Here is an 11,438-nt window from a genome sequence, read left to right as displayed (position 1 = left end):
CCGATCACCACTGCCGGGGGGGGCCACCCCCCACCAGGGAGCCCGGCCAGCAGCGCCCAGAGGCGGCGAGCGAGTGCGCGGGGGCCGGTGTGGACAGTAAGCGTTTATTACCACGTGGACACAGACACCGAGGGGCGTGGACAGACTTCACACCGTGACGCTGGGAGGAGCCGCTGGCACAGCGCGCCAGGCCCGGGTGCGAGGGACACCGGGAGGAACTCGGAACCACCTAATGAAGCATGTGGTTTGGGGGTGTCTTTTCTATAAACCAAAAGAAATGTACACTTAAATAGACAAATATAAAATACAAAAAAAGGCGAGTAGACCTGGTGTGTGTCAGGTAGAATCTAAAAAAATCCAGGAATTGACCGTTCCCCTCATGTAGGTATTTCCTCACAGGTTAAGACTTAGTGAGACACATCCCAGCTCCGGTGCGCTCGCGTGGCTGCAGACCTGGGCTGCGCTCCTCCGTCCGTCGGGGTCGTGGCTCGGGCCGCACATCTACGAGGTGCTGATTCCGCTCAGCTCCTGCCGGATGGCTGAGGACAGGAGGAGAGGAGAGGGGGCTCAGGAGGGCGGGAACTAGCCCACCCCCTCCTCCGCTGGGCCCGCCCGCCCCCGCTGAGGTGGCTCCAGTGCCTCTGGTCTCCCGAGGCCCCGATGAGGTCTGTGGGGTTCCCATGCACCCCACCGGCAGTCTTGGTGGGGGCAGTGGCTGCAGGAAGCCTTGGGGCGGGCGGGCACCAGGAGCCCCGCACAGGCCTGGGCAGGTGGGCACCCTCCCCACCCCCGGCCGGAGCTCTTCTCCCAGGGCAGGGGTTCTCTCCCGCAGATTCCCCCAAATCCAGGCTTTTCCTTGGACCGGGCCTGGAGCCCAAGGCCACCAGAGAGTCTGATGAGAGCGGGGCCTGTCAGATAAAAGGCTGCTTCCAGGCCACAGAGCCCGCCCTCCCTGGGCCCACCCCCCCACCCGCTGAGGCCCACTTCCCGCCCTCCCACACAGGCTGCTGCCCACCCAGGCAGCCCCTCCTGGGGGTCGCCCAGCTATAAAGCCGAGTTAATGGTTGGCCGGTCTCCGTTCTGGTTCCAGCTCCGTCTCGCCCTCTCTATTCATTAACTCCTTATCTGTCCAGCTCAGGCCTGTGGGGACCCGATAAACAGGAACCCAGTGTTCTCCGCTGGGATCAGAACAGGGTGTGGCTCCCTCACCCAGGTAGGCTCTCACCCTTCCCTCCTCTCTCTCCCCTCTGCCCCCCAGCTGGGACTTCATCCCCCGCTGGTGGGGAGCGGGTGGGGACTGAGGCGCCTCCCGGCTGTCCCGGGGCCCCGTCCAGAGCCCAGTCCTCCCCTCTGGCTCCAGATCTGAGCCGCTGCATCAAAGGCTCCGTAGGGCCCCGGGCGGTGTGACTCCGGTGGCCAGGCCCTGCCCTCTGGGGAGCGCCACCACCCGCACCCCCGGCCCAGGCCAAGCAGCTGGGCGGTGGTCAGGGTCACATAACAGCTCTGCTTCCTGGGAGGTGTGTGTGCTCAGCAAGTCCCTTCACTCTCTGAGCCTGTGTGCTTGACTAGAGCATGGGGCGGGCCTGTGGGCTGTTCGGGGGAGAATGAACCTCCCATACAAAGCCAGCGGCCTCGGGGCCTGGGACGCCTCCAGGCTGGGCCGCCCTGGCTCTGCCGTGCGGTTCTGGCGGCAGCGGCTCTGCCCTCCCCAGGACCAGGGTGAGCCCGACTCACCGTCGATGATCTCCTCCTTCACTTTGTGCAGCTCTCGGACCACCTCCTCCAGGATCTCCTGTGGGAGCAGAGCCTCAGAGGCAGGGACGGGAAGCCGGCCTTGCAGGGTGGGGTGTCCTGGGCCTCCCTCCGGGGCACAGCCCCTACATCACCCCCACCCACACCCTGGAGCTGGGGGAGGAGGTGTGCCCGGGGATGGGACACCTGGCCGGCCCTGCCCAGCACCTCAGGCCCCTCGGGAGTGCCTGGACGGCGGGGAGGCTTATTTCTGATATGGGGGGCAGGGTGGGCCTGGGGACAAATGCTACAACCCCCTCCACGGCTGGTCCCTGACTGACTGGGGCAGCGAGGGCCCCACTGGGGGTCCCAGCCCCGGGCACCTCACAGCCTCCGGAAAGGACACGCTCACCTGCTTCATCCGGTCCAAATCGAAGGCATCCAGGGCCACGTCGTTCACACTTCCGGCCGGCTTCACCCTGGGGCGAGGACGGCGGGTGCAGTGAGGCAGGCGGCGGGCCTGGCAGGCACGCACCACGCGGGGCACGGAGCCCGAGCGGCACCTGGGCGCCAGGGCCTCCTGCTTGGGGCGGGCCCTGCGGGGTGAGGCTGCCCCTTCCCGTGGCCCCTCAAACCCTCTTCGCTTGTCTGTGGCCGCTCCCCAGCTACCGGGGGTTCTGCCGCCGCCTCCGGACCTCAGGATGCTGTGACCGTGTTTCCCAGCCCAAGAGCCAGGGCTCAGGGTGCAACCGCGGACCTGCTCTCTGACCGAGCACTCCCGGGCGGCAGTGCGCGCGCGCGGCCTCCCCGGGAAAGAAAGCACCGACAGCCAGTCCCCGCGGCTCTGTTCCCGGCCGAACGGGAAACCGGCAATGGCGGCTCTGATACAAGGCGAATTGCAACACCCGGGCAGCAAACACGCCCCTCACAGGCCCGACCGCAGGCAGTGTCCTTAGACATGGCTTTGCTCTTCGGAGACAAAGGTTTCCGTTTCCTGGGCTGCTGGTCTGAAATGTAACGTCTCTTCCACATCAATCTCTCCTGAAAATCTTAGCAAAACGCCCGATTTCTCTCCACGTGGACAGAGAGGTGGACGGGGCCTGCGGGTTCAGGGCAAGGACGTGGCGGGACAGCTACAAGGCCCTGGGACACACCGTGACCGTTCGATGAGAGCGTGCGGTGAAATCGCGGACCGGTGTCCACGGCCAGGGTTTGGTGCTGTCGCAGCCTCGCTGGGAGACAGCACGGAGGCTCCGCCAACAGGAAGACAGAGCCGCAGGCCACGTCTGGGTTTTACCGGAGGAGATGCAATCGCTGGAGGAGGGAATCTTGACGAGGTTCCTGCACCTCCATGTTCGCTGCAGCATTAGCCACAGCAGTCAGGACACGGAAGCCACCCGTGTCCATGGACAGCCGGTGGGTAAGAAGGCGTGGAACATACATATGTGGAATTATTCAGGCGTGAGACAGAAGGAAGCCACGATTTGTGGCACCATGGATGGACTAGAGGGTGTGAGGCTGCGTGGACTAAGCCAGGCAGAGAAAGACAGACATGGTATGACCTCACTTGTATGTAGAATCTAAAAACCCAGACTTATCAAAACAAAGACTATGTCGGTGGTTGTCAGGGGCTGGGGGGAGGTGGTCCAGGGCACGCACTTCCGGTTAGCAGATGGATCTGCTCTGGGGATGGTGACTGAGTGTCAACACTGTATTGTGTGCTTCCAAGTAGCTAAGGAAGCCGATCCTGAGATTCTCACTGCACACACACAGGCGACCAGGAGGCTAACTGAGCGCCTTGTAATCACTGCACAGCGTGCGCACATGTCAAACACCATGCTCTATGCCTTCCACCTGCACAATGGAGACATCACTTATTACTCAACACAGCTGGGGAATCCACTGAGCGTCATAGGAGACTTCAGGGGCCCAGGGCACAGAACTGAATTAAAACGAATGAATAAATAAACTGCCCCCACGTCCTCCCAGATGAGAGAGAGAGAGAGAGAGAGAGAGAGAGAGAACGCGCACGCGCAGGTCAAACGTCCCGAGCGAGTCTATAAGTGACTGTGGGTTCAGCCTGAGACGCCCAGGGCCATCACACCCATCTTGTAGGTTCAGTCCCTGTTGCAACAGAACTTTCCCGGGTCACCTGGGCCAACGCCTCGCCACCCCGGGCCTCCGTTCTCTCCACACGGCACACGTACGCCCAACAGCCCAGATGGCGACACTGGCACACTGTGAGCGCAGGCATGCCCCTGCCGGAGGGACGGACGGTGCTAGAGAACGGATCTGTCTCAGGGCTGGAGAGTCTCCTTCTGAGGGGCACGGGCAGCCCGCCCTTCCTCCAGTAGCAGTAAGTGACCACTGTGCCCTGGGCACCCTGCCTCCTCCTGTGCCTGCTGTTCCTGCCCCTCCATGCACCTCCCTTCACAGCCGAGTGAGCTCCCCAACAGCTGGCAGCCCAGGCCTGTGTCGAGGGCGCGCACACAGGATCCAATCAATGAGACGCCTTCCTGCCCACTGCCTTCCTCTTCCCTTCTCACTCTGTAGCCACAGGGCCTCAGCAGTTTCACGCCGACTGGAAGGCAATCCCCCATCTCAGAGCCACCCAAATGCCACCGAGGGAGGCCTGCCCAGATCGCTCACTACAGCGCCTGTCCCTAGTGCCATCGCCCATGTGACCCTCCGGCCTCCTGAATACCTGTCAGGCCCACAGCCGTCAACCACAGGCCTTCCCGAGAGATGAAGTCCCGCAGGCAGGAGGAGCAAGACCCATGTTCCCCTGACCCCGACCTGGTAGACACAGGCTCTGGACAAGTCCTGGCTATCCCCGAGTCCTTCCCCTGCTCACCAAGTGTCATCGCCCCTCGGGCCAGGCCGGGCCAGCGCGCTCTGCTCATCCCTTTTGGTCTGCAAGGCCAGCCCAGAGGCCCAGGCTCTGCCACACGAGTGGCTCCCTCCATCTTGGTGGCAATGGAGACGTTTCTGACCCGGGCTCTGGAGCCTGCAGTGAAGGCCAGCTTGGCCTCTGGTTACTAAGGGGCTGCTAGGCTCTGACTTTCGGGGCTTCCTCAGTTTCAAACATCCTATCCTGTTACCACACCAGCTCTTGGTTTGGGAAACATGGTCAGCATCCACCGGGAACCACGGGGAGGAAGGCGAGGAGGCGGCGTGCCGGGCCAGGCCACGCATGGCTGAGCTGTGGGGGACAGCTGTGGCCAGCGAGCACTTCCTGCGTCCAGCTCCTGTCCACACAGCTCCTGTCCACACAGCTGTCCACACGACCGCCTGAGAGGCAGAGGCCGACAGACCTCTTCACGGGGAGGGGAAGGGGGACGTGCCCAACGGCCAGAGCTGGGACTCACCAGCTCAGCTCATGGCCCTCTGGGCAGGCCGCCCTCCCGGCCCACCTCTCCCTCCCTGAGGGAGGAGGACGCGGCCCCAGCCGCACCTGGCCCAGGTCTCGGGGGAGATCGCCCACAGCACCGTTAGATGACAGGACAAGACAGGTTGGTGTTAGTCAGGGCAGGGGACAACGGAGGCCCCAGAGAGAGGCGTTTGGTACCTAGAGTAAGGCTGCGACTGAAGGGGGCTCTTAGCTTCGGGGCTCTTGGCCACGGACGGGGTTCTAGGGCAGGGGAATGAAGCAGACATGTGAATGGGCACGTGGCGGCCTCGGCCCCAAGGACGGTGCAGCTCGGGCCTCTCCGGGCCCGCTCACCTGGACAGCAGCGAGGACACGGGCTTCTCCACGGAGTTGCTCCGCTCCCAGGGCTTCCGGCCGGCCTCTGTCAAGTCACGTCAGGACGAGGAGCCTTAGGGCTGAGAGGACTCCCAGGCCCCGCCCAACATCCCTGACAGGAGGGCCGCTCCCTCCCCACCCGTCCCCTTCAGGAAGCTCTGCTTTGGGGGAGCTGACGCCTGGCCTGTCCTCAGTCCCCCTTTGGCCCCGGCAGTTCTCGAAGGCTATGGATGATCCTGATGTCACCGTGTCTCCCCCACTCGGGACCCGGTTGTCCCTGACGTGTGGCTGGTTTTGAGCCTCACCATGGAAGCCCACCCTCCTTGAAGTGCAAACCAAGCGCCAGGGAGCTCTCAGCGGCGCCCTCTGCCACGGCTGTGGCGCCAGCGGGGTGAGCGGGCAGAGGCAGCCGCGCCAGGTGCTCACCAGCCTGAGGCCCACGTTTGCTTCTGGGGGCCAGGCCCCTGGGGCCCCACGGGCACCTGCTGCCTCTGACTCCGTGGTGCTCCCCACAGGACAGCTGGCCCTTCCCTGTCCTGGGTGTGAGGGCTGGTTTGGTTTTCCTTTTTCTTTTCAAATTAAGTGGCATGACATTGTATTTCTCTTTTTGTCAAGAGACCTGTCAAACTGAATGGAATTCACTGGCTCTGTGGGTGAGCAGAGGCAGAAGGGAAAATGCCCAGGCGGCAGAGAGGCCGACCGCAGGCCAAGGCAGGCCTCCTGAAAGCCACCCCTGGGAGCTGCTGGCACAGGAGCAGGGGCACACCCACGCTGCAGGCGTGTGGCCCTGAGTGAACCACCAGGTAACCGCGCTGAGCTTCGACCTCCCACACTGGGCCAACACCAGACTCATGCCTGGGCGGGTGGTATTTACACCCTCATTCACTGAGTGCCCTCGCGGCATCACACAGGGCAATCCCACCGGGAGGCAGATGTGCCAACAGCGGGCCAGGCGACGAGGCGGGGCCGGTCGGAGCTCCTGCACTGGACCGGCAGTGCTCCTCTCGTGTGGGGAAGGCAGGGCTGGGTGGGTGGGCTCTGTGGCCTGGCAGCTCCGATGCCCACGGGCAGCCATCCCCTGGAGGCTGGCACTCCTTGCCCTGGGCACCGAGGGAGCCTGGGGCTCACCGGAGTGGTGGCTTCGGGGAGGTGGCAGGGAGACCCCTAGCACAGCCCCGCTGGCCGCCTCTGCTCATTTGTAAAGTGAGGCAGAGGGACCGGGTCATGTGCCTGTGGAGTGGCTGCTGCTCTGAGGTCTTGGCCCGCGCAGCCGGGCAGGGCGCCTCTTACCTGAGGAGTTAGGTGGCTGGCTGGCTGCTCGGGTACCCGGAGATGGAGAGGTGCTGGGCTCTTCCTAAAACGGAGAAAAAGCTTGGCCGTCAGTCTGCTTATGAAGGCTACTGGGCAGGGGCAGGAGCCTGTGACCAGGGCCACCTAGAAAACCCTAGATTTTTTTAAGGAACACGTGTTACTTTTATAATTGGCAGGATGAGTATTATTAACAAATGAAACCTTAAGTCGGGGTGAGAGGCGGGCTGGCCCATGGAATCAGGGAAGGAGAGGGCTGCTCCTGCCTAGTGGGGCAGACTCCACGGCTGCACCAACCCGATGCAGACGCAGCCCGCCGAGGGCCCGACCCTCCCCACACGGCGGCAGAGCTCCCGGGTGTGCCCGCCACTCCCGGCCCAGGAGCGGCTTCTCCTTCTGTCCGTTGTGAGGGGTGTAGCCGGGGGGACCCGCCTAAGGGCCCTCTGCTCTTCGGGCCTGGCTCCCGCCTCTGATGGCTGATGTGGGACCAGATGTCTGGGTGGCCCTAGATGGTGCTGTGGCCGCCCACAGCCCCTTTCCCGGCGGCCAGGCTGGGAAGGCTGTGGAGGGCCTCACTTGTCCTTCACCTGAGAGGTGGTTCTGAGAATCTGTCCTAAGGTTATCTCTGTCCCCATTAGCCCACAAGTTCATGAGCGCTGCTGCCAAATTAGTTCTACCCCTGGGTCTGTCCCTCAGCCCCTCTGGAAAGTCTCTGGAGCCACCTGGTAGGAGGTGGAGGCAGCGGGACAGGTGGGTGGGCAGAGCCGCCTCCGGGCCCTCGGCTTGTCTGTGCTTTTGCTGATGCTGCTCCATGCACTGCGCTCTCTGCTCTGGTCTGGGCTTTGAAACTCAAGGCAAACGGCACTTCTCGTGGGCACCCCAGGCAGGCTTTCGGGGCTCCTCCTTCAGCTCCCAGGGCCCTGGTGCTCCTCTCTAAGCCCTCAGTATTTCCTGTGTCCCCTCCCTCGAGGCCGAGGCTACATCCTGCCCGCTTTGAGGCCCCAGCACGTGCACAGCCTGGCCCACGGCGGGGCGTCTCTGCCAGTCGCACAGTTGGTGCGGCTGCCTGGCCAGCATGCCATAGGGCAGTCGATGGGACTGGTCGTTAGAGCAAACTGGCTGGTGCCCAGGGCCGTGGGGATGACGATGAGTGCTCCACAGGCCCTCCCGTCGTCCTCCTCCTACACCCCGTGCCACCCCCCTCCCCGCACCCATCGCTCCTAGAGGTCCCTGGGGACGCACCTATCACGTGCACCAAGTGCACCTCATGCCCAAAGGCCTGGCCTGGGGCAAGAGAGCCTTCCCGGGAGGCACACAGGTGGGGTGCGCGAGGGGCGCTTGCTCACCGTTTGGCTTTCGTCTTCCTTCTTATCAGCCGGCTTGTCTGTCTGGGAGGCTGCTTTCCTCCTAACAGAGCAAGAAGCAAATCAGCTCCTGGAGGATCCGTACCCATCCAGACACCTCTGTGCGGACACCCTTGGCCCTCAGAGGACCCCATGGGGGGATCTGACCTGTTTTGAACCCCCATCTGGTTTGTGGTGAAGTGTCCAGGTCTGTGCTGGTCCCAGGACCCTGGACACAAAACTGGCCACATGGGACGGGAGCGGCCCCGTCTAGGCTGAGACCTGCCAGCCTGTGCTGTGGGAACGTTTCGTCTGCAGGCCACTGCCTGGGTGAGCAGACCACCTTGCGGAGGGAGGAGGGACCCTTGTTGTTTTACCACAGCAGGGACCACCACTGAGAACCGACATGCTTAGGAAAGACTCTGAATAGCCGAGCTGATGCCTCACGCGTTTCCCAGTTTTCCACAAACTTTAAAATCTCACCTCAGTGGCCGCCTGTATATGAGATGGGAAAAGGCAGCTTTGAAATAACGCCCGATGCCCCAATCTGCACACGCAGACCTTTGATATTCCCAGGACTGCCCTGGGGTCCTCAGCTCTCTGAAGCCGCCAGTGCACAGAACTCTCAGGTCTGGGGGGTGAGCAACCCAGCATGAAGGAAGCTGCCGCCCGGCCAGTGTGACTTGGTGGCTGAGCGTTGACCTGTGAACCAGGTGGTTATGGTTCGATTCCCAGTGTGGCACATGCCAGGGGTGTGGGCTTGATCGTCAGTAGGGGGCATGTAGGAGGCAGCCGATCAATGATTCTCATCATTGGTGTTTCTATCTCTCTCCTTCTCTCTGAAATCAATAAAAAAAATATTTTAAAAAGGAGAAAAAAGGAAGCTGGCCTGGCAAGTGGTGAGGGGCTGCAGGCTGGACGTCGTCAATCGGTGACGGAGCCCACACAGGGCTCCTTCTTCATCTTCTCGTCTCAGGAAGCAGGCCCACCCACCTATCGCTCCTCAGACACCATCTTCCTCCCCACACAGCAAGGCAGGTCACTTCTCCCTGCTTTATTTTGAACCTGCCTTTCCCCCCCTCACTTTGGACAACTGGTGTAAGCCACCATCATCGCTTCTCGGACGACCTGTGATGTTCTGCTCCCACCAAAGCGGGCCAGGCACCTCAGCCTGTGGCGCTGAGGGCGGGCAGGGAGGAGGCAGTTGGCCGTGATGCAGGGAGAAGTGGGCTCCACCACACCCACCTCTTGGTGGACGTCGAAGAGCAACTCCAGCAATCCTGTTGTGTGAATGTGCTTGTTCTCGGCAGCACACACCGGCGCCCGGGCGTCCCACCCGCTCTGGCAACGTGCCTTTCCGTCCTGAGGAACTTCCTCTCCTTTGGTCTGGGCCACGCAGGCCAGGCTGTCATTGTTAACGTGTTGGTTTTGGACTCCGGGGAAGAGTGAGTGTTTTCTTTTGAAAAGCACCTTGTGTTTTTCCAGGAGGCCCCGCTCCTCTCAGACAGAATCCAACACACCTGGAGGAGGCTGTGCTCTCCACTCCCAGGGTCAGGGGCGGCTCAGCCTTCCAGGCACGGAGCCCTCCACCCTCTGCTCATTTTGCCTGGACTGCTCTTCTCTCCCACCTCCCCCCAGAAGTTTCTAGTCCTTCAAGACCGGGCACGTGTGGAACCTCCTCTGGGAGGCCCTCCCGGCTCTCTCCCCAGGGAGCTGTTCTCTCTGTGGTATAGCCGGTCATCCTGCACCCGGTCACTGTCTGTCCCCTCTTGGTTACCTCTGTACTCTCAGGCCCCGCTGCAGGCTCGGGAGGCCTGTGCTGTGGAGGCCTTGGGCAGGAAATGCTGGCTCTGCCCCAGCCGAGAAGCAACAAACCAGCTACCTGCACGCTGGGGCCTCTGCTCCCACCTCACCCTCACAGAGCCGAGCAGGTCCAAGGAGATGACAGGACATGAAGACCCGGGCACACAGGGAGCTCGCACTCAGCCGACTTGGAGGGCAAAGGGCAGAGCCCGGAGGGTGGCAGCAGGCAGGAGGGGTCCCGGCTGGAGCAAGGTCCGGCCCTGGCTTTTCTTGGACCACATGGAGCACCGACAGGTGGCATGACACCGGGGACCTGTCAGGGCGTTCCTGCTGCCACGCCACATTAACGAGTAAAATCAAGTTTTGCCACTCTCCCGAGGGACTGTGTGATCTCTCCACCTGCCCAGGTTCCACCTGGGAGTGACTAAGAGCCAGGGACAGGCTGGTAGCTTTGGGCAAGCTGGAGCCACACCTGCCGCTGTGGGCAGAGACGTGGCTGGCAGGCTGCAGGGCACAGCCGGGACATGGATGGAACTGTTCCTCCACCTCAGTGTGACGTCCCAGGCACCGGCCGCCTCACCGTCCCTTTCCTGTGTCCTTCACAGCGGCTCTCACGTGGGCACCGTGCCACCCTGGCTCTGGGCCCGCACCTCCCTTGTGTTGGGATCCTAAGTGCAGGGAATACCCTCATCTCCCTCTGAATTTCCCTCTGAAACTATCGCCACACTCCCCGCTTCTAGGATGGCTGTACAGGAAAGATGCTTCAGTATCTGTTACACTGAAATGCGAAGGGCTTTCAAGTTGACGGACTCCGTTCGGCCTGACGCCTCGGGCTGACCCCAGGACAAGGGGAAACTAAGGGTTATCCGCCTGGCTGAGCCCAGGTGACGAGGCGTCCTGGCTCAGGCGAGGGCTCTCATTCGGCGCTGGGGCCGCGGAGCTGCACCAGTACCCTGAACGCCCTAAAGACCCCAAGCACCTACCGCTTGGCCAGCAGCTTGTTCATCTCCTCCATGAGGCCTCCGCCGCCGCCCCCACTGCTCGCCCGATTGGCGTCAGACTTGGAGGTCCCGCTGGGACTGGAGCCTCCGGACGCATCTTCGGGCTACGGGGAAGGAAGGACCAGCGTTCAGTCTGCTGTTGTGGCAGACGTCACCCGAGGGGATCTCGTGTGAGTATGGACCCGTCACTCCCACAATGGCAGCGCAGAGGAGGCCCAGGGGTCATCAAGTCCCATCCCCCGGCCCACAGGTGACAAAACCAGAGGGGCCAGGCCTGGCCGGTCACAGAGGATGCTCTCCTGGCGCGGAGCCAGCGCCCTTGCTGAGCCCAGCGTGACCCGAGGGGAGAGAGAATCCTTGGGAAGGAAGCGCTGTCCCATCAGAGGTGTCAGAGCCCCAGCCCCCCACCACGGTCCAGGAGCTCTGCCCTCCAGGCTGTGGACAGAGGGCTCAGGAAGTGAGGCTGGGCCTGAGGGGGCTGGTTTCCATGAGAGGCACTGGTGGAGG

The 11,438-nt window shown here is 62.6% G+C and overlaps 1 protein-coding gene across 4 annotated transcripts in view; it reads right to left on the bottom strand.

Annotated features, from left to right (window-relative positions):
* Window positions 1-90: 90 nt before the first annotated feature.
* The window catches only part of EVL (Enah/Vasp-like), a 111,719-nt gene continuing 100,371 nt past the window's right edge, over window positions 91-11,438 (bottom strand). For 2 of the 4 annotated variants that reach the window (XM_084889143.1, XM_084889142.1), the window contains exons 7-14: window positions 10,914-11,035; window positions 8,131-8,191; window positions 6,767-6,830; window positions 5,456-5,522; window positions 5,300-5,362; window positions 2,144-2,210; window positions 1,735-1,792; window positions 91-539 (exon numbers count right to left, since the gene is read on the bottom strand). In XM_084889143.1, coding sequence (XP_084745269.1) covers window positions 502-539; window positions 1,735-1,792; window positions 2,144-2,210; window positions 5,300-5,362; window positions 5,456-5,522; window positions 6,767-6,830; window positions 8,131-8,191; window positions 10,914-11,035 — 540 coding nt within the window. In that variant the 3' untranslated portion in view covers window positions 91-501. The remainder of the gene's footprint in view (window positions 540-1,734; window positions 1,793-2,143; window positions 2,211-5,299; window positions 5,363-5,455; window positions 5,523-6,766; window positions 6,831-8,130; window positions 8,192-10,913; window positions 11,036-11,438) is intronic. The other 2 variants (XM_084889145.1, XM_084889144.1) reach the window with 1 other exon arrangement.

Source organism: Pipistrellus hanaki, assembly GCF_964339955.1.
Source record: "Pipistrellus hanaki genome assembly, chromosome: 1".
Lineage (NCBI taxonomy): Eukaryota > Metazoa > Chordata > Mammalia > Chiroptera > Vespertilionidae > Pipistrellus > Pipistrellus hanaki.
This window is presented reverse-complemented; position numbering and strand designations above follow the sequence as displayed.